Genomic DNA, 23,642 nt, shown 5'->3' on the forward strand with positions numbered 1-23,642 from the left:
TACTATAGCGTAAATGAGTGCTTTGGACTTAGATTTTAATATTTCTGAACACTACTATTTCTAAGGGGAGTCAAAATTGTGCCCGAATTTGAAATGTGCCAGAAATTTGCTTTAGTGCCAGAGATTTCTTTTGACCTAAGTTGGAATATAAAGCTTATTGTGGCGGCAATCTCTTTGTTTTGGGAAGATTACTTTGGTAAGTTGTCTTATTCACGTGGATATAAATTAAGTATATAGGTTAAATATTGCTGCTTAACAAATTCTCTCCAAACATGCAACAATAATGCTAATTTGTTGCATTTGTCTTGACATTTTTGGCGAGGAATATCAGAGCAGCTGGGCTGGGGGCTCTGGCTTGGAGTCTCTCTTGAGCTTGCAGTTAAGATGCTGGCCAGGGCTCTGTCTTCAGAACGCATGACTTGGGCTGGAAGAGCCACTCGCAGGGTGTTTCACTCATATGGCCAGCAAGTAAGCTAATTCTGACTGTCGGCAGGAGACCTGAGTTCTTCACCACTCGAATATTTCCATAGGCTGCTTTGACATCCCCAAGGCAAGGTAGCTGATTTCCCCAGAGTGGGTCACCCAAGAGAAACCCAGGAGGAAGTGGCAGCGTGTTTGTTTTTGTTTTGACATAGCCTTGAAAGTCACACACTGTCGCTTCCAGTGTATTCTCGGATACACAGACCAACGCTGATACGTTGTGGGAGAAGCCACACAAAGACTTGAATCATAGGATAAGAAAATCATAAGGGAGTCATCTTAGAGACTGGCTGCCAATTAAATAGTGCTGGTGTGTGTGTGCGTGTTTTGGCGGCACTAGGTCTTAGTTGCGGGATCTTCATTGCAGCGTGTGGGATCTAGTTCCCTGACCAGGAATCTAACCCAGCCCCCCTGTATTGGGAGCACAGAGTCTTAGCTACTGGACCACCAGGAAAGACCCTGTTTATTGTTCTTAAAAGCTTCTTTTTTTTTTTTTTTTTTTTTACTGTGGAGTAATCCAAATGCAAATGTATCAGACTAAAATAAGGGATGAAAGTGAAAGCTGCTCAGTTGTGTCCTGACTCTTTGCAACCCCATGGACTGTAGCCCGGTAGGCTCCTCTGTCTAGGGACTTCCCACACAAGAATACTGGAGTGGTTGCTATCTCCAGGGGATCTTCCTGACCCAGGGACTGAACCTGGGTTTCCCGCATTGCAGGCAGACTCTTTACCGTCTGAGCCACCAGGGAAGCCAAAATAAGGGACAGTTTGTTTAATAATAATGTTCTAAAAGTCTGACTCGACTGGGGATCTGCATGCAACTCTCTGTAGGGATTAATTTGATTTTAATTGACTCTTCTGTCTCCTTTACTGGAGAATCCACAAGAGGAAGTCAGGACCACTTGAAGGTGGGGTGTTCTTTTCAGCTGAAATCTTAGTAACTCAAGGTTCCTGTAACTTACCCTCCTGGCAAAGTTCCCCACAGAAATTTTTGTGCTTATCCCAGAGGGGCCTGGCATCCATGTGCCCACAGGTCAACCCACCAGGAACATCCTAGGACATTGCTTTGTGCTTCCTTTTCCCTACCATCTTCAGATAAGAATCCCTATCTCTACTTTGGAATTCTAATCCCAGGGCAGAGAAGGGAAAACAGCCCTTTCCTCAACTTTCAGATCCCAGCGCCTTTCTAGGGTCCTGAATGAAGCTGCACTGCCTGTGCCTGGGCCAGCATGAAGTTTTTCAGGAAAAGAGGCCCCTTTTGCCTCTGAGTAACTCTCCACCAAGAACAGGAAAAAAAGACCAGCATTTTTGGTTTTGGGGACTTTCATGCATTGGAGAAGGAAATGGCAACCCACTCCAGTGTTCTTGCCTGGAGAATCCTAGGGACCGGGGAGCCTGGTGGGCTGCCGTCTATGGGGTCGCACAGAGTCGGACACGACTGAAGCGGCTTAGCAGCATCTTGAATGTAACTGACTTACCTTTCACCTTAACTTATATTTACAGGCTGCTACTTTCTCCCATATATTTACAGTCTGCTGGTTTCTTCTCATCCTGCCAAGTGTCTTTCTTCCTTTTTTTTTAAATTTTTATGTATTTTTGGCTGCACTGGGTCTTCACTGCTGCACATGGGCTTGTGCTGGTTGTGGTTCACAGGCTTCTCACTGGGGTGGCTTCTCTTGGAGCACAGGCTCTAGGGTGTGTGGGCTTCAGTAGCTGTGGCACACTGGCTCAGTTGCCCAGTGGCATGTGGAATCATCCCAGACCAGGGATTGAACCTGTGTCCCCTGCGTTGGCAGGCAGATTCTCAACCACTGGACTACCAGGAAGTCCCCCAAATGTCTTTCAAAACAATCAGCTGTCAGAGCTAACAAAATCTGTCAACACATGATGTGTGGCCTAGCACAGGGTTGTGATAAAAACTGATTTCAAGCATTAAAAATTCAAGCTGTCCTCTTCTGTTTAAGCATTAAACAAGTGCTAATCATCTGCCCTAAGGTTGGCTGATTTTTGCCAGATCCTTGGCATGTTAAGCACTCTTATGATACCCCACACATGGCGTCATTTACAATGGTCTCTTGCATACTGTCTAGATATTTTACGTGGAAGTGCTCAATAAGCTGAGCCACATGGCTTGGCTCCATCCATCAAGTCTCCTGAGCCAGAGCCCTGGGAATCCCTTGTTGGCTATTTTTCCATTATGGCGCACATTGCACATGTCTCTTGGGGATTCTGGCTCCTAAGCCTCTTCCACATCTGTCACTTCCTCCTTCATTTCTACTGCCAATGGCTTGGTTCAGGCCCTCATTAAGACTTGCATGGATCACTCTTTCTGTTTTAATTCACCCTCCTCACTTCTGCTCCTGGAATAATCTTTCTAACAGTGAATGAAATCACATATTTCTCCTACCTAATGTCCCTCCATGAGTCTCCCCAAGGATACTGGATCAAATTCAAGTTGTAGGTCAGCCCACAGATTTTTGCCTACCTCTCCAACCTTATTGGGAGAAGGCAACGGCACCCCACTCCAGTACTCTTGCCTGGAAAATCCCATGGACGGAGGAGCCTGGTGGGCTGCCGTCTATGGGGTCTCACAGAGTCGGACATGACTGAAGCGACTTAGCAGCAGCAGCCAACCTTATTTCCCCATCCTTTCTTCTGTGCTTGTTTCCAGCTATGTAATTTGCAATTATCTTAAATTGATACCATTAATGTCCCAAACTTTTGCAAATATTATTCCTTCTACCCATGTGCATATCCTACTCATTTTCAAGATCTAGATCAGGTGTCATTTCCTGTTAGACACCTTTTTATTCTGGGTTAGATGCACCTTCCATGTTCCATAGTACCTTCTAACATGTCTCTCTTCATGAGAGGTAAAGCAAGCATTGTACTTTAAGTGATGGGCTCTGGAGCTAGAGTACATGGGTTTAACCACAGTTCTTTTATTACTAGTTGTGTGACCTCTGGCATGTTTCTTAGCCTTTTTTTATGCTACAGTTCCCCTGATGGTAAATGATATTAGTACTTTTCTCAAGTGGTTGTCTTGGGCTTTATATTGAGTTGATATATATGGAGTACTTAGAATAATGTCTAGCTCAGAGCCTAGACTCTCTGTATGTCAGCTGTTCACAATAATTTATTTTCAGTTTATTGTTTCAAAATTTTCTATGCTTTTACAGGGATGGAGTTTGTTTTCTCGGCATCTATCACAAAGAACACATTTCTGTGAATCCATAGTAAACTATAAGTACCATATGTAAGGTATTATACTCTATGGTACTTTCCTATTTCCTAGTACTTTGGCATGTTTAATTCACACAGGAACAAGCTAGCCGTGTACATATCAGGACTTTAAAAAGTCATAGTAAGTGACAGCATATACTAGTATGATATTACATTTTTCATTTCTAAAATAAGACTTCTAAACTCAGAGAAGGATAATGTAAGTTTGCTGGAATTTTATCGCTTGGGTGATTTGTATTACAAAATCAGCCCTATTCTTTCTTGTTGGTATGAGGCATCTTTCATTATGTTGTATGCCACCATCTTCAGATTACCATGGAATCCACGTATTGATCATGTTGTTGAGTTAGTCAGAAGTTGTCTTTCCCATCATCTTTGACTCTCACATATTTTTGTATTTTAAGTAATGTTTTAAAATCACTTCATGTGTCCAACAGACTAATAACAATAGAATTCTGCCATCTGCATTACATATCTCTGACAACAAATTGTTAAATAGCATGAGATTTCATTTTAGCAGCAACGTCTTCTGGTAAATAAACAAGACATTTGCCATCCTCCATCTCTAGATTAATATGTTTTTACTTAATAAGTATACAATCGTTTTGAAACTAACTGCATTGTTTAGCAGTCAATAATCTTCTGGATGTTTATATTAGAACAAAATTTGACTATGAATGATAGAAACCCGAAATAACAGTGGCTTAAACAAGCTAGAAATTCCTCTCTCGTGTAAATACAGGCAGTCCCAGGCTGGATGGCAGTTCAATCATCAGAGACCAAAGCTTTTTTATTTTTCCGCTCTACCATCTTTAATATATAGGTTTCTGCTCCTAGTTTAAGATGGCTGCTTCAGCTCTAGTCTTTGCTTCCTGAAGTCAGCCAGCAGGAAAGAGGAGAAAGGAAAAGAGCACTCTTGTTTTTTAAGGATACTTCCTGGAAGTTGCATGTTCCTTACAATTCAGCACAAGTTGGTCACTTAGGCACCTAGGCAAAGGAAGATTTGGAAATGTACTCTTTATCCTGGGTGACAATGACTTTAGCTAAAACTGAGGGTTCTATTTCTGAGAAGATGGGGGTAAATGCATGGTAGAGGACTAGTGCTGAGTGCTACATTTTGTCTTTCATTTAACTGTCTCAGGTTATTGGGGTTCAAGACTTTAAAAAGTTGATAAACTGGCCCTGTTAATGTCAAAATTATGCATTGAAATAATTTTGACTGTTAATGTGTTAGCTAGTATGACACATTAAAAAATTAAAATTAGAAGCTAATTTTATAAGTTGTTGACTTTATGAATTGATTCCAAGTTAAACAATATATTAGTAGTATTGTATGTAACTTTCTCATAAAGGAACAATACAAAATATAAAGTGGACTATTACACCAAAGGCCTGGATAACAAAAGGAAAAATAGGCAAATTGAATGTTATCAAGATTAATAACTTTTGTGTATCAAAGGACACCAGCAACAAAGTGAAGAGGCAATCCATGGAATAGGAGAACTATCTGAGAGAGGATTAATATTCAGAACATATAAAGAATTTCTACAACTTAACAACAACAATTTAAAAATGGGCAAAGGACCTGAATAGACATTTCTATAAATGAAACATACAAATGACTAATAAGCGCATGAAAAGATCCTCACTATCACAAATCATTAAGGAAGTGAAAATGAAAATACTTCATATCCATTACGAGAGCTATTATATGTAAAAATCAAATAATAAAGGTTGATGAGGATGTGGAGAAATTGGAACCCTTATGCAGTGCTGGTGGCAATATAAAATGAAACAGCTGTGTGGAGAATGGTATGGTGGTTCCTCAAAAAATTAAAAATGGAACTATCATGTGACCTAGCAATTCACTTCTGGGTATACTCCTAATGTGGGATATTTGTGTATGTTCAGAGTGGCATTATTCTCAAGAGTCAAAAGTTGGAAGGACCCCAAGTGATCACTAGTGGATGAATGGATAAATAAAATGTATTATACACATACAATGGAATACTGCTTAGTTGCTCAGTGTGTCTGACTCTTTGCTACCCTTTGGACTGTAGCCCACCAGGCTACTCTGTCCATGGGATTTTTTTTTTTTTTTTTAGGCAAGAATACTGGACAATTTCCTTCTCCAGGGGATCTTCCTGACCTAGGGATTGAATCCACATCTCCTTATCTTGTGCATTTCAGGCAGATTCTTTACTTGCTGAACCATCAAATATTATTAAGCCTTAAAAATAATGGAAATTCTGACATATGTTACATTGGATGAATCTTGAAAACATTATGCTAAGCGAAATACTTCTGTTACAAAAAGACAAATGTTGCTGGATTCCGCTTATATGAAGTACCCAGAGGAGCGAAATTCATGGAGACAGAAGGCAGAATGGTTATTGCCAGAGGCTGGAGAAGGGGGACATGTGAAACTATTATTTAATGTTTATGGAGTTTTAGTTTGAGAAGATGAAAAAGTTCTAAAGATGGATGGTGGTGATGGTTCCATAACTATGTGAATATACTTAATGTGACTGTACACTTAAAACTGAGTAAAATGATGTTTTATGTTATATATATTTTTACCACACTAAAAATTTTTTTAAAATGTGTTTTTTTTACCCACGTGCATTTATGTAATCAGACTTGAAACTGACTCCAGAGTTTTTTCCAAAAATCTTAATCTTATTTTGAGATTCTATTAAAATGTTTCAAAACATATACAAAGAGAGAACAATACACAAGGAACCCCCTAGTTCCCTTAAAGTAAGACCCACTTTAACACCTCAATATATAGTAAAACATTTTTCTGAATAATTAGGTCATTGCCCCATTTATGTACTCTCTCTACCACAGTGATTTGAAAGCCAGCTATAAATTTTTCATCATTTTCAACTTTACTTTATAGAGATATAGGTGTCCCAAGCAAAGCCTTAGAAAACCTGCTGTATCGCAGACCCTGAAAGAAAGAGCAGCATTGTGTAGACCAGATACTCTTTCTGTAAAGAGCCATAGCAAGTATTTTAGGCTTTGTGGGTCACATTATGCCTGTTGAATATTCTTTTTTTCCTTTTAAATATCCCTATAAAAATGTAATAATCTTTCTTAACTTGTAGGGGGGTCAAACAAAAGAGGGAAGCTTCCAGATTTGGCCCAAGGGCTGTAATTTATTGGCCCTAGATAGAACTTGGAAGCCCTTCTGACCAGCAGAACGGCAGGTGCGGGCATCGAATAATGATTAAGTGGATCTTTCAGATGGCAAACAACTTCCATCTGGGCCTAACTTAAATTGGATGGTTTTGAGTCTGATTATATAAATGCATGCATATAAAAACGAGAGACAGAATAGCCTCAGTTCCAATCTCAGTATATACAGGAAACCCCCTTTTCTTGAGGAAACTTAAGTGATGTTACTTGTAACCAGAAGAATCTAAATTACTCTCATCTCCTGCAAATGTGAATTGGTAAAACACTTTGGAAGAGAGTCTGTTAATATCTAGAAAGTTGAATATGGGCATATCAATTACCCAGCATTTCCACTGTTAGGTTTTTTAACTAGAAAAATTCTTGTGCATTTGTATGAGAAGATGTATGTACAAGAATGTTCACAGCGGGCATCATGTGTTCACAGTGGACTCTGTTAACCTGTTCACGGGGTTCTCACGGCAAGAATACTGGAGTGGTTTGCCATTCCCTTCTCCAGTGAACCATGTTTTGTCAGAGTCTGGACCGTGTTTTGTTATGAGTTTGAGTAAACTATGGGAGATAGTGGATAGGGAAGCCTGGTGTGCTGCAGTCCATGGAGTAGCCAAGAGTCGGACATGACTTAGTGGCTGAACAGCAACTGTTAACCTGGTCAGATCCCAGCTCTGCCACTAAATAGGTATGAGACCTCAGTCAGCTACTTATTTCTCTTTGCCCCATTTTTCTCATCTGTAGGAAGGAAAAATTACTTAATCCTCACAAGGTTGTCATCCCTATAAAATAATTTATGTAAGATGAAGGCACATTGTAAATGCTACATAAGTCTTAGCTGTTGTTGTAGTTCATTATAGGAGCACTGGTCATAATAGCAAAAAAAGAAAACAACCCAAATCTCCGTAAACAGAGTAAGCATACACAAACTTGTATATTCACATTATGGAATACTATAGAGTACAGGAGTGAAAAGAATGAATTAGAACTATTTAAATCTTAGAAACAATTTTAAAAGAAAAAGGCAGGCACAAAATGACCTAGGTAGTATGGCCCCTAAATTATAAATTAGGAAAATTAAACATATTCTGTAGAGATGTATAGATAGGTAGCAACAGTACAAAGAAAAGCAAGGCAATGGGAAACAAAATTCAGTATAGTAGACAGGGAGATAGGACTGGGAAATATCTCCAGTGACATCTATAAACTTCAAAGTTTATAAATTGAGTGGTAGGTTCCTGTGTGGGGGCCTTATTATGCTATAAATATAGAATAATAAATTCCAGTGAATTAAATATAAAGGTAGATCAAAAATTGCTTCATCCACTATGAAAGGCAGCATGGAGGTGGCTTAAAAAACTAAAAATAGAGTTATCATATGATTCAGGAATCCCAATCCAGGACATGTATCTGGAAAAAAAAAAGCTCTAATTTGAAAAGTTACTTGCACCCCAATGTTCATAGCAACACTGTTCACAAAAGCTAGGGCATGGGAGGCAACCCAAGTGTCCATCAACAGATGACTGGATAAAAAAGATGTGGTATGTGTATATAATGGAATACTACTCAGCCAGAAAAAGTGAGAAATAATGCCAGAAGCAGCAACAGAGATGGACCTAGAGATTATCACACCAAGTGAAGAATGTCCAACAGAGAAAGATAATTATATGATATCACTTACATGTGGGATCTGAAAAATAAGACGAATGAACTTATATATAAAATAGACATAGAAAATTGACTCATGGTTCCCAAAGGGGAATGATTGGAATAAAGGGATAGATTGGAATAAAAGGTTAACAGATGTACACTACCTCATTAAAAAGAGGCACATGCAAAGATAAAAATTGCATGGTTAAGAGCTGAGCTTATTGAAGGAAATAGTTCACATGTTCTAAAGGGACTCCATTAAAGAACTAAGTGGTGGAATGTAGTTTGCTCTAGAAAATACCTTTTTGATGAACATTTATCAGCGTTACTATGCTTCTGATTAAAATGTTAGTGTTCATAAATTCAAAGTCGGTGTGACCTGGGGGTCAAAATAGCTGGATTAAATAATCATTTACATAGTTAACAATACCTTAACAATACAATTAGCATTGAATTTATATAATGAGATTTACACATTCGTAGGAAAAACGTGAGTTCTGGGAGGGAGTCACATGAGCAGCAGGTGTTGGAAAACCTAAAAGGTAGGCAAATCATTAGAACATAAAACAGCAAGAGAGTAATTCTTCTCTACACATAAGACAAAAGGGAAAATACCAGGAGATATGACTATGTTATAAAAAAGAAGAATGAATTCAATATTGAAGTGATCATTTGGGAAGTAAGTAAGAGTTACTTCCCCTAAGATTTAATGAAGCTGGAACATGGAGTTTAGGAGCGGACATATCGTTGGACAGCTTCATTCCCGAAAGCCACTGCGTACTTAGCCAGTTTCTCAGGCAGCACCAAATACACTGCCTTCTGGATGTCTTCAGGGGTGAGGGTACAGCGTTTTCTGTAACACATTAGGTTGCAGGCTTCAGTGGAAATGCGCTCAAACATGTCATTGATCATGGTGTTTAAGACGTCCATGGTGTGAGATGATATGCCCTTCTGGGGAACCACTTCTTTTAGGACCCTGTTTATGTAGAGTGAATAATTCCTGTGGCCAGATTCAGTGCTGGAACGTGATTTCTTTCTGTAGATTGCTTTTTGGTGTCCTCTGCGGCGCTTGTTCTTCTTGGTGATGTTTCTGGCCATTGCAGATGTTGTTCTTATGAGTTACAAGTGGAGAGGAGAAGGGCCTACAGGTGGTGGGAGTGCTCATATTTATACTGGCATGTCACAGTCAGACTTCTGGAGCTCCCCTCTGACTGGAGGTCACTCTTCCTATGTCATAATCCCCTAGCAACAACACTGGTTTGTTGTTAAGGGGAAATCTGGTTTCTGGCCAACTTAAAACTCTCCTAAGAAGATAGTGTTGCAGAAGGATTGAGGAGGACTTTATAGCAGAAGAGCACTCATTTTTCATACTTGATTTTTTAGCAATTTGTGAGCATAATATATAATATTTTCAGAGTTGGCACACCTCATCAACTTGAGAGGTTGGTTGTAGGAAAGTAAAAGAAAAAAATGCCATAAACCTTTTAATAGGTGGAATCTCTGTTTATAAAAGTATATAAATTCATTTTATAAGCAAATGAATAAACTATTAAAAATCTCAATGATGTTATAATAAAAATAAATATGTAAACTAATCTGCTTTTAAAAATTGTGACTTATTTAAAAAATGAATTCTAATTTATTTTTTGGACCACAACTCCTTAGGAGTAACTCAATAAAACTAGAGAAAAAAACAAAACCCTCCTATTTTATTGTTTAAATTCAGATATGTGAACTGTGTTCATTAATTTTTTATAATGGTATTAATGCAGTCCTTGAAAATTTCACAAATTTTATTACATGGTCTGCTTTTTACAAATTATTGTAGTTCTTCTGTCATTATTAACCAAAAGTATTTGTAGGGTCATTCCTGATCATGTGTCATGTTGATACTCATGCTTAAAAAAAAATCCCCATTTGCTTTCTTAATCAAATTCATCCCTGGATAAAATAAAAAAGAAATAGAAGAAACTATAAAAATCCCAACTCACAAGCATTTCAGTAACTCATGGTTGCCATAACTATTAATGCTGCCAAGAAATGTCTTTCACTGTGAGCTACTTCACAGATAAGGGAGTCTGGGTTATGTGTAAATTCTGGAATGCTATCTATAAGCCCTTTCCTTTTCCTCCCACTCAAGACAGTAAATCTGAAAGAAGGCAAGAAAGAGTAATGTTATTATAGGGACACCTTTGAACAAGCTCTAATTTTTGAAGCCGAGAGGCATCATTTGTAAATGTCTATGCTTTATTGCTAGTAACACACCTCAGACTGTTCCTCATCACTGAGTATGGAGGCTGTTGCTTCCAGGTATGCTTTGGGGTGATGGATCTTTAGTCAGATCTTGCTAATACTGCATTCAGATTATTCAAGATACAATTACTTAGCTTAATTACAGCATAGCTTTCCTTGCTCTTGTTTAGACACAGCTGTCAGGTGAAAAACATTCATCCCCTATTCCTCATGCACCCATGTTGAAGACCTTTTACTAGTGTGACACTCCTGGCCCTCTCTCTTCCTTGCTTACTCCTCCCTGGGACAATCTTCCCTAGGAAGGGAGGTTGGGAGACAATAGCCACACCTATTTTGGTCCCTTCTGGACTCTTGCTGGGATTAACTCTGGGCAGCTCTGCTCCTGATGGGGCTGGATCACTTTTGCCAGCTGCCAGTAACTGAGTAGGTCATTCTTCTTAACATGGAGGCGCTGCAGTAGGAAGCATATAGTTGCCCTACACCTAATGGCTGTTCTTTAGTTTGTCAGTAATGAAGCTGACCTTTGATTCCTGTATTTCTGATCCCTATGACTCCCTCAATTGGTTCTGTGCTGAGTGGGAAGAAGGAAGAGTGCAATATATTACAGTAGTTAAAAAAGACTTTAAAGCCAAAACGATAAGCTATATGCTAAAATATTGACTGATCAGAAAGTTCAGAAAATGAGGAATACTGATTCTGTAAAATTTCTGGATACTTTAGAGTTAACCTGAATTTTCTTTTAAATTTTAATGAATCATTCTAAAATATGTATGAATTCACCACTGATACGCTGTTTTCCTTTTCCTTCTCCCTTCCTCCTCCTCCAGACAGTCTGGAACAGGGATAGACACTTCTTAGCATAATGTCCTTTAGGAGATGCCTGCTATTATCAGTCTGGGCAGTGCAGCAAGTCTAATTATTTTGCATCTATGATAACCTGAGAATGGGCACCGTGAAGCCCTCTCTCCTCTTCCCCTTTCTCCCCTTTCCCCACTCTCAAGGTCCTAGCCTTAGAACAGAGCCTGATGACCTTCAGTAGGGGACATAACAGAGTCAAAGGGCTGATATCCAGTGTGCCAGAGTTCTGGAATCTCTGAGCTATTCAAGTATAGCCAGAGTCCAAAGTTAAGAACTATTTCATACATTTTTCCAGGCACTTCTTTTTTTTTTAAGGTCATCATCAAGACTCACAGTGATTATTCAACAATAACTGTGACAAAAATGATATCAATTCAAAGAAAACATGTTCTGACAAGAGTGCGCCCAGTGAACACTTCAGTTTCCTGTGGCTGCTGTAAACAAACAAACAAACAAACAAACACCACAAATTTAGTGGCTTCTGAAAACAACACAAATTTACTACTTTAGAATTCTGGTGGTCAGAAATCCACATGGGTTTCGCTGGGCTAAAATCAAGGTGTCAACAAGGCTATGTCCCTTCTGGAGGCTCTAGGGGAGAACCTGTTTCCTTACCTTTTCTAGCTTCTAGAGGCTGCCTACATTCCTTGGCTTCTCCTCCATCTCCAAAGCCAGGAACGGATAGTTTTTCTCACACTGCATCATTCTGACAATGAGCTTCCTGCCTCCCTCTTTCATGTAAGAGGACCCTTGTGATTACATTGGACCCACCCAGATAAGCTCCACATCTCCAAACTCACATCTTAGTCACATCTGAAAATTGCATTTTGCCATGTGAGGCGGTAGTCACATAACTGGGGGTTTGGGATATGAGCATCTTTGAGGGCTTTACTCTTCCCACCACGGCCACTGAACAGAATGAGATTATCAGGGAAAATCTGGGTTATCAATAGTATAGATGTGGGAGATGAACAGTACTGTCCTTAGTTGATAACTAGAAATATGTTCAAAAAGTGCTTTCTATATATAGGCTAAGTTTCTTGTAATTTGTATGTTTTTTCTAAAAATGAAGAGTTGTTTTGGATTCCTACTTTCTGTGCTGTGCCCCTATATTATGGCTCCAAAAACATGCTAAGTATAGTCAGCTTAATCCTTGGAAGGCCAGAAGATGACATAGAAGAGATATTTTTCTTTACTCTTCCTCATTTTCAAACTTCCTTCTCTTCTCTTTTTCCCAACTTGCTCTCTCACCAGTATTTACTGAATGCCAATCATGTGCCAAGCATTGCATAGGTTACATGGAGGGACACAGAGATGAAGAAGGTATACTTCTTACTTTCAAGGAACTCAGTTTATTGAGGTAGGCGGGCTGGAAAGTGATAGATAACTATGAACAGGGACCTAAAGGCTATGTCGTGGCATCCATTGGATATAGCAAGAACATAGGGTTGGCCCTAGATCACTCAGCCTGCCAGATCAGGCTTCTCAGGAGACGTGGTGTTTTGGTTGAATCTTAACGGATATAAAAGTTATTCAGGCAGATAAGGTTGGTGGTAGGGGTAGAGGAAACAGAGTTATTTAAATAAAATACCTCCAAGAAAGACATTTTTTGTTGTTGTTTGCTTTTGTATGAAAATGGAAGACCGATGGTCTGAAACAGCCTGAGTTTGATTGCCCTTTCTTGTCTGGTGGTATTCAGGTGTGGGAGAAATTGTAGTCTCCAGAAAGAGGTAAAGGGAGCCTGTTTGCTAGGGTGGAATCCAGTCTTAGTTTAGGCTGTGGTTCTCAAGATTGGTTATATCTTGAAGTCACCTAGGAAGATTAAACAAACAAGCCCATGCCAGGGCTAGACCCCAGACTGTTAGATTCTGCAGGGAGAGAGGCTCAGGTATTTTTTTCTTTTAGCTTCTTTTAATGTGAAGTCAGGTTTGAGAATCACTAGTTGAGCTACAATAGAGAAAAATATTTGAAGGTGTTGGAGAGTTCTTTGTAGACACTGGAATGGGAGTAGTAAGGGAAAGGGTTAAGAGGCAGAGAGGTAAGAAGGGGAGTTAGCAGGAGAAAGGTGGAGTGATAGAATGAGTAGATGAGGGGACTGATGATGGGGAAAGTGGCTCTTGAGGGTGACACACGTTCTCTGGTTACAGGACTCCAGGTTCAGAGACTTGAAGAGGTGCAGATTGATGTAAATTTGTTTCTGTGCAGTTATTCATTTATGGCCACACTGCTAGGCTTGTGGGATCTTAGTTCCTGACTAGGGATAGAATCTGGGTCCTTGGCAGAGAATGCAGAGTCCTAACCACTGAACTGCCAGGGAATTCTTTTGTTTGTTTGTTTGTTTGTTTCTGTGCATTTAAATCAGGCTAATATTGCCAAAAAACTCTTTCACTGCTAGACAAGAAAAAGACCTAGGAGAACTGAGGAGGGATAACAGAGGAAGGTAGAGCCAGCCTGGAGCCCGCTTGGTTGTGGAGTCTTACTGTTTTATATTTCCATGTTTTAGGAGGAGTAAAACAAGCAAACTCTTCATGTTCCTTTTTCCTGCTTTGTTGACAGTTCTCTGGTGTAGGTCATTTCTCTTTGTCTTCATTTGATCTTCTTTTGCTGGGTTCCTGAGGCTGACACTCCTAACCTCACCAGTACAAAGCTCTCTCCCTCCCATTGCAGAGTCACCTGTGTCCTGCTTTGGCTAATCTGAAAGCTAGGTCATTATTCTTAGGTGACCTGGAAGAGAGTAATTAGATTAGCTCTGTGCAGAGTAAGAATGTAATAAAGGAATTAGCCTTGAAAGTAAGTAGAAGGTTGTCAGTTCCTGATGGGTTTGATGTTCTTTAGCAGAAAACAGAAGATGTATTGGGATGATAGAGAGAAGAAAATTTTTAATTTTGTTTTCAGTTCTGATTCATATATTATAGTAAAACATCAATTAACTAAAAAGTAAGTACCCCCCAAATCAATAGATTATCATTGTAAAATGGATTTTCCTATAACTATAATAAGAGCGCTCTTGCTAAGCACACAGAATAGGAATAAAAGTTGCCCAAGGTCACCTGGCCAGGAAGTTGTTGAGCCAGTGGATAATGGAAGCCTATTAGGCATCCAAGCTGAAACTCTCAACCACTGGATATACCGCCTCTCATTAGCTGGCCAAGAAGGGAGGACTTTCCAAGTAGGAGGAAGGGAATTATAACCTGGAGGTATGAAATGACAAGTTGTTTTCTAGAATGAGGGAAAACTCTTCCTAGAGTAGAGGGATTATGCCTGAGAAAGATGTAATGGTGGGTTTAGTTTATAACACATTTTAAATTGGAGTCTAAGAGTTAAAATTATTCTATAAGTATTTGTGAGTCACTGAGAATTTTAAGTATTCATGTGATTGGCTCAAAATAATGTTTTGAGAGAATGGACTTGGTGCCAAGTACAGGAACAAATGGGTTTCCCAGGTGGCTCTAGTGGTAAAGAACCCGCCTGCCAATGCAGGAGACATAATGAGACATGGGCTCAATCTGTGGGTTGGGAAGATCCTCTGGAGGAGGGCATGGCAACCCATTCCAGTATTCTTGCCTGGAGAATCCCATGGACAGTGGAGCCTGGCAGGCTACAGGGTCACAAAGAGTCGGACATGACTCAAGTAGCTTAGCACACATGCACAGAAACAAATAGAGGGAGAAACAAGATCTGAGAACCCAACGATGCCATTGGTGGCCCAAGAGTGGGACAATAGAGGTCTGAACTGAGGGGGAACAATGAGCTGTCTGAGAGAATTGGTGAGATCTGATGATTAAACCTAGACAGCATATTCAAAAGCAGAGACATTACTTTGCCAACAAAGGTCTGTCTAGTCAAAGCTATGGTTTTTCCAGTAGTCATGTATGGATGTGAGAGTTGGACTGTGAAGAAAGCTGAGTGCTGAATAATTGGTGCTTTTGAACTGTGGTGTTGGAGAAGACTATTGAGATTCCCCTGGACTGCAAGGAGATCGAACCAGTCCATCCTAAAGAAAATCGGTCCTGAATATTCATTGGAAGGACTGACGCTGAAGCTGAAACTCCAATACTTTGGCCTCCTGATTTGAAGAGCTGACTCATTTGAAAAGACCCTGATGCTGAGAAAGATTGAAGGTGAACGAAGGGGACAACAGAGGATGAGATGGTTGGATGGCATCTCTGATTCAATGGACATGAGCTTGAGTCAACTCCAGGGGTTGGTGAAGGACAGGGAGGCCTGGTGTGCTGCAGTCCATGGGGTCGCAAAGAGTCTGACACAACTGAGTGACTGAACTGAACTGAACTGATGATTGATTTACTATTTGCGGCAAAGGAGAAGGAAGAGTCTAATATAATGCTAACTTTTACTGAGTATTGACTAGGTGTCTAGACACTGTGCTAAATACTTCCCAGGTATTAACTCAATTAGTGTTCAGAAAAGCCGATGATATAGGTACTACCATTATCAGCATCTTTGCATGGATGTGGAAACTAAGACACAGAACAGCTACATAACTTGCCTCAGGTGGTACAGGTGGTTAGCAGCAGAGCTGGGATTTAAGCTCAAGTTTCCGGCTGCAGGTCCTGTGCTCTTCGCCCTCAGACACCCCGATTCTTCCGTAACCCTAGTGTGTATATTGCTCTCCCTGCTGCGTGTATTTGTTTGACCATTGCATCTCATTTCATCTTCACTAGAGTCTGAGGAAGAAGGTGGAACCAGCAGTTCTTCCTGTCTCACACCTGTAAATTTGCCTATTGCCAGCAAGTAAGTGGATGAACCAAGACTTGAACCCTGATCTTCTAACTCCATCCCCAGTGCTCTGGCCAAAGCCTCATGCTCTATAGAGATTACTGTGGGGAGAGGAGGCGGGGAAGGGAAAGTTCATTAAGCAAAGAACAGCTGGAGCCCTGGAAAGGATGTGATGTTAGAATTTAGACCCCAGGAAGTTGTTTCTCTCACTTTACATGCAATAGAGTCCCTAAGGCTATGGTATATATAAAGGAAGAATCCTTTCTTTCTTCCACAAGAGAGAAGATTCTGACAGCCATCAGATAGCTTTACATTCTAGACAGGTCAGAGAGGAAAAAAAAAAAAAAAACAAAACACCTTTACCTAGGGGGAAAGGATGATTGATTCTAAATTAGGAGAAAGGATTTAAGGAAGGGAGTCTATACTAAGAGAATCCTAATAAGGTTTTATATCCACATCTCTTCTTCACTTGTCCTGAGATGCCCCTTTAAGCTGGTTATACACAAAGAAACAAGACAGATATGCTAACATAATAAAATTAGAGGCTTATAATCATAATAAGAAAATTATTTTCATTTTAAAACAGCTAAACTGAAACCAGGAGCTGTCAAGTGTCTTTCTTTAAGTACCTCAATTTTTTTTTTCCATTCTAGGTGATATAATAAAGTCTTGCCCTGGTTACACTCAAAGAAAAAAAAAACACCCAGTGTTCTTGAATTTAATAAAATCCAAATACCTAAATCTAATGTCTCTCCAGGGCCCAATAAAGGAATACAAGTCTTTTGGCAGTTCAGACTTGTTGTGAACTGAAGACATTCACAACAAATTTATCTTAGGACCAGCTTCTGAAGTAATGCAGTCTAAGTACTAATCTCTTTGGGTAAGGCTGTATCACTACAGTTTTCTTAGAGGAGTGATGGAATTAGTGAAGCTAACTAACACTAACATATTCTGGAATATGCTGGAAGCTGCCATCTGAGGATATGATCTCTCCATTCTGCTGTGTCCTGAAATCACAATACCTTATTAACACCTGCAGAATTACTTCCTACCTTCCAAAGTATTAGGAGTTTATTAAAAGAAGAGGACTGTCGGAAGTGTTCTCAAGATAGTATAGTAGGAAAACCCTGAACATACCTCCTCATAAGCATGGCAAATTTAAAATGACTTATGGAGACACTATTGATGAGAAAGATCAAAACCTACCAGAAAAGACCTTCATTAACTAAGATGTAAAGAAGGTACCACAACCAGACTGGTAAAGGGGAAGGAGTCATGGTATAGTCAAGACTCTTACCCCTGGGTAGGTGACCGACAAATGAAAATTACATTTACAGAGGTTTTCCCCAGTGAGATAATGGATGTTCCCTAAAAATTATAATCATTTCATGATATATGTAAGGCAGATCATTATGCTGTATACCTTAAATGTATATAGTGTTGTATGTCAAGTATAAAACAGGAAGGAAAAAATAAGTATGGACTCAGTGCCCATGAATTAATAGAAAACAATTTCCTGGAGACCAGGACAAAGTGCTTTTTGCAGGAGTTGGCCACTATCTTTGTGGAGCAGCTCTCGTTGGTGTGAGCGGTGACAAGGCTCCTCAGACACAGCAACCCTCAGTATAGAGGTCATGCCAACTTTTTCTGATTGAAGAAATATCACCAAAGTTGATTCTTAAAAATCAGCTTTCAAGATGAGTGGCTAATGTAAACAAACTAGGAACAAATTATTAACTACATATTATGTGCTAAGTGGACTTCCCCAACAACTCAAGTGGTAAAGAATCTGCCTGCAATTCAGGAGACTCAGGAGACAGGGTTCAGTCCCTGGATGGAGAAGATCCCATGCAGGAGGAAATGGCAACCCACTCCAGTATCCTCACCTGGAGAATCCCATGGACAGAGGAGCCTGGCAGGCTACAGCCCAGAGGGTCGTGAAGAGTTGGACATGACTGAGCATGCGTGTGCTAAGCTCCATGCTAACTGCTTCATTTTAGCCTCTCAACAGCTCTGTGAGGAAGGTATTATTATCCTCAAATTGTGAGTTCATAGTTACCCTTATATTTATGTTCACTCACTTGCATTCTGATATACTTCCTTCAATGAGAAAAAAATTGAGTGGGTTCTAGGTTTTCTGTTGGAAGCTGCCAGAAGTTCAGATATTCCCGTGGGAGTATGCTAATCATATGCATGGCATCCATGTATATCTTAGTGGGGAAAAATGAGAATGGCTGGGCTTTAGCTTGAAATGTAATCCTGTGTAGAATTTCTCACCTCTAGGGGAAATATTGGGTAGCATATTTATACATATTTTTACTTTTAAAAGTATGTGTTTAAATAAATGCTGGATAGAGTGTGGAGAAAAGGGAAACCTTCTACATGGCTTATGGGAATGTAAATTGGTGCAGCCACTATGGAGAACAGTATGGAGGTTCCTTAAAAAGCTAAAAATAGAGCTACCAGATGACCCTGCAATCCCACTCCTGGGCATATATCTGCAGAAAACCATAATTTGAAAGTATTCATGCACTCCAGTGTTCATTACAGCACTATTTACAATCGCCAGGACATGGAAGCAACCCAAATGTCCTTTGACAGAGGAATGGGTAAAGAAGACCTAGAACATATAAAGAATAGAATACTCCTCAGCCATGAAAAGGAAAAAATACTGCCATTTGCAGAGACATGGATGGACCTAGAGATTATCATACAGAATGAAATAAGAAAGAGGAAAAAAACATAATATCGCTTACATGTGGAATCTAGAAAAGAGGCACAGATGAATTTATTTGCAAAGCAGAAATAGAATCACAGATGTAGAGAAGAAACTTATGGTTACCAAGGGAGGTGGGACAAATTGGGAGACTGGGGTTGACATATATACACTACTATGTATAAAACGGGCTTCCCACGTGGCGCTAGTGGTAAAGAGCCCGCCTACCAATGGAGGAAGTGTAAAAGAGGTGAGTTCCATCCCTGGGTTGGGAAGATCCCCTGGTGGAGGGCATGGCAACCCACTCCAGTATTCTTGCCTGGAGAATCCTATGGACAGAGGAGCCTGGTGGACTACAGTCCATACGGTTGCAAAGACTCGGACATGACTGCAGCGACTTAACACACACATGTGTAAAGCAGATAACCAACTGTATACCATAGAGAACTCTACTCAGTGATCTGTGATGACCTAAATGGGAAGGAAATCTAAAAAAGAGTGCATATATGTATACATAAAACTGATTCAATTTGCTGTACAGCAGAAACTAATATAACATGGTAAAGCAACTATATTTAATTTTTTTTATTATTTTTTAAATTTTAAAATACTTTAATTTTTTATGAAAAAGTTATCTGGTTAAGGTGCATATAAAAAATGTTGCCTGCATATAGCACTATAATTTCTCAGATTTTATTACTTAGGACCAGTGTGAGCAAGAAACCAGGGATGGTTTACTTAAAGAAAAGTAAAGACAAATATTAAATAATGAATGTAAACGTTAACTAATGAATATGAACAGGTATTATGAACATATAAAATCTTGAAGATAATATGTGAGTGATTGGCATTTGGGAAAAGAAGTCTCTGCCTGGCCTGAGGTCTGGAGCTCAGGCCAGAGGTAAGAGCTGGTTTATATCAGTTTTTGTTGAATCAGCATCCATTTACCTTCCAGGGCCCTGGGAATCTTCTTGTGACTTTAGTTACTCCAGATGGGAATGTTCAAGAATGGAATAAAGTTGAATCTGAGTCAGACAACCGGGACCCTGGAAGTGTCAGTTCTCCCCCTTAAGTATTGGTAGTCATAAACACTCAGAATGAGTGGGCTGTCTGCCTTATGGTCTTTTTCTGGGTGAAAGTCAAGGGCTCTTTTCAACCAACTTTCTGTGGAAGAGGCAGGAAGTAATGTTTTTTCTTTGATATTACTGAGTTTTCCAAGATTCTTGTTTTTTTTTTTTTTTTTCTTAGTTGAAGTGGTTTTCTTTACTTCTCAGAGTTGAAAGTTGTTCAGGGACTGTTTTCAAGTGTCAGTGTGCCTGGTACAGTGCTGACCAGGGATACAGAGAGAAATAACAGGCTGTTGCCCTTGAAGATCTGTGGAGAACCTTTTTAAGAACTCCACACACTGGTCAGGGAGATGGACTAGATTAAGAAGCCGATTCAGGACAGACAAACTTAGAAAATAACTACGACCTCTAAGAAAACCTCTATATAATATACTGTGATGGGAATGGAGCGAGAAAACACAGGATCATAGTCACATGTGGATGGACGTATCCTTGAAACTTTAGGTGTCCAGGTTTGCCCTTAAGCCATTAGTAAAAGACAGTGGCTACCCTTATGATTTCTTAGTATCTTTAGGGATGGGGTTTCCATATTTTTCTTGCAATACTCATACCCAAGATATTTTCTAATGTCTGTCCCGTGTGTGTGTTCTCAGTTGCTCGGTCCTGTCCGACTCTTTGTGGCCCCAGGGACTGTAGCCCGCCAGACTTCTCTGCCAATGGAATTTTCGGAGTGGGATGCCATTTCCTACTCCAGGGGATCTTCCTGACCCAGGGATTGAACTCGCGTCTCCTGCATTGGCAGGCAGATTCTTTCCCACTAGTGCCACCTGGGAAGCGAAGTGAAGTGAAAGTGAAGTGAAAGTGAAAGCCGCTCAGTCATGTCTGACTCTCAAATGTCTACCCTAAATCCCTATTATTGAAAGTTAGTTCAGTTCAGTTGCTCAGTTGTGTCCGACTCTTTGCACCCCCATAGATTGCAGCATGCCAGGCTTCCCTGTCCATCACCAACTCCTGGAGCTGGCTCAGACTCATGTCCATCTAGTCGGTGACGCCATCAAACCATCTGATCTTCTGTTGTCCCCTTCTCCTCCTGCCGTTAATCTTTCCCAGCATCAGGGTCTTTTCTAATGAGTCAGTTCTTAGTATCAGGTGGCCAAAGTATTGGAACTTCAGCTTCAGCATCAGTCCTTCCAATGAAAATTCAGGGTTGATTTCCTTTAGGATTGACTGGTTTGATCTTGCAGTCCAAGGGACTCTCAAGAGTCTTCTCCAACACCACAGTTCAAAAGCATCAGTTGAAAAGTTATTGAAAAGTTATAATGAAAGTTAAGCCCGTCCTCTTTTAGAGAAGAGCTGTCTGGTGTTTCTTTCAATATGAATGATTAGAAAGAACTTCTGAGTTTGCCCTCTCCATCTTCAAATCTATGTCTAGATCTTATTCCAAATTCTACTATTTTCAGCCACTCTGGTCATGAACTGTATCATTCATTTTTTCTTCTCATTTTTTACCTCCCCCTGCCAATAATTACACATCACCTTTAGTGTTTCCTTCTAGCTATATAAACGTGAATTTCTTTTGGTTTATTGTCTCTTCTCTAGTTCAAATTGTTACTGTCTTTCATTTGCCCTTCTTGCTTTTTTTTCCCCTTGAATTTGTCCTTCCAAAAGTCCCAAGTTTTAATTTTATTTAAAGTCTAAATCTTTGTACCTTTTAGTTGGATTTAATTTTCCTTCTTGGGGAATCAGTATTGTCCCTTTCGTGCATATGTACTGAGTGAGGTAAGGGGAGCCCACTGGTTTAAATTATGCTTTGCTGGGTCATGAGGTCTGGAGTCATACTCTAATGTGTGAAAATCCAAGAGAGAAAATCATCCCTCTACTACACTGAATGCTTCCTGGGCTGTAATTTCCAGAAACTGGATCTTTAGGGGTGCATTAATGCTGTTGCTGGCAGGGAAGAAACAGATGAAAAATAAATATACTCGAGGGCTCAGAGGCTATTTCTGAGGCTGGAGGCAGGTAGTCAGGCAACAGGAAGTAAATACAGCAAAACAGTAGGAATAAGATATTTACCTTTGGTCCTTTGAGCAGCAGGGAGCTAGGGAAAGATTGCACCAAGGCTTCTGAAGGGGGCAGCCCTAACAGGTGGCTTGTAGAGCCTTACTAGCCATATAGCAGTTGACTCTGAGCAGCTGCATTTCACAGACCTGAAAATAGCTAGAAAATGAGTTTTCTCAGTCCTAAGAGTTGCACAAAGCAGGGCTGGTGAGGGACATGACAGCTGGACATCAGGGATATATGAATAGCTCTTTGGAAAGTACTTTCCATGCCCACTGTTGGACGGGAACCTTGTAACAACCCTGTGAGGAGCACAGCCATGATCTCATTAACACTTTGTTGCATAGATGAAGAAACGGAGGCTCGAGGACCTTAACCTGTACCAGGCTTCCCAGGGCATAAGAGATTGTGGGTAGAACTGGATCCTCATAATAGTTTATAAGCATTAACCTTTACTCACCAACTTTAGAGAATTTCAGATCTCCTGAAATTCAATGATGATAATAATGATATGGATAATAGTAATTATAACAAAAAAATATAGCCACTATTGTTTAAGCACTTACCACATGCTCTTTAAACCTCACAGCAAACCTAATACCTAACAGTGATATTTTCATCCTTGTTTAGCAGATGAAAAAAAACGAGGTCCAGAGAGGTTTAGTACTTTGCCCAAGATAACACAGCTATTGAGTGTCTGAGGTAAGGTTATAACTGAAGTATACATAATTGTGAAGTCACACATTTCCAGCAGAAAAAATTCAGGGGCTGACTTAAGGAGTCCCCAGGGATGTCCTCTTGTGCTCAGTAAACACAGTCTTACTGACTACAGTAGCATTTCTTCTTCTCTCGGGTAGTGGCCCCATGGGGCTGCCCTGACTCCTGGCCTTGGCGGGCGTGGGGTTTCTGTCCACGCGGCTCTGACTACTCCACCCGTGACCTCGTAACTGTGCCGTGCTCCAGTGTGCTCCAGCAGTCAGCCAGTGTAGGAGGGCCCGGTATGAACTATGTGCCAAGCGGCAGTGCCTGATGCTCTGGTTTCTTATAGAGATTTCAACAGTAAAGCTCTTTATCTCTCTTCTGAAGACCTTGGGCATGAACCCAGAGAGGCAGAGCCAAAGGGCCTTAACTAGTATGCCCTATGCTGTGCTCTGAATTCCTCTTCTTTTTCAACAGCTACTTCACATCTTCACACAAATCAAGTTGCCCCTCCAATCTGCCATCTCTTAGCAGCACACCCCTTTGACTTTTATGCAAATAAAGGCCAGTGGGCCAGTGACAATACAGCCAAGTGGATCAGATCTTTTAGAATTAGCATACCTTTGGACCCTTAAACTTGAAGCCCCGTTACCCTCATTAGTATGCCCATTGCTTGTTATGTACATATTGGAT

General features: G+C 40.2%; 1 protein-coding gene across 1 annotated transcript; it reads right to left on the reverse strand.

Moving 5' to 3' along the window:
* Nucleotides 9,221-9,751, reverse strand: LOC102175243 (histone H2B subacrosomal variant). The gene has a single exon (XM_005694567.3). It carries the CDS (start codon nucleotides 9,657-9,659, stop codon nucleotides 9,291-9,293), a length of 369 nt encoding a protein of 122 aa, XP_005694624.1. The 5' UTR covers nucleotides 9,660-9,751; the 3' UTR covers nucleotides 9,221-9,290.

The sequence above is a fragment of the Capra hircus genome, chromosome 20 (genome assembly GCF_001704415.2).
Source record: "Capra hircus breed San Clemente chromosome 20, ASM170441v1, whole genome shotgun sequence".
Classification (NCBI taxonomy): Eukaryota; Metazoa; Chordata; class Mammalia; order Artiodactyla; family Bovidae; genus Capra; species Capra hircus.

Coding starts and splice junctions, on each gene's coding strand:
- LOC102175243 (XM_005694567.3), bottom strand. CDS start 9,659: ATGGCCAGAAACATCACCAAGAAGAACAAGCGCCGCAGAGGACACCAA.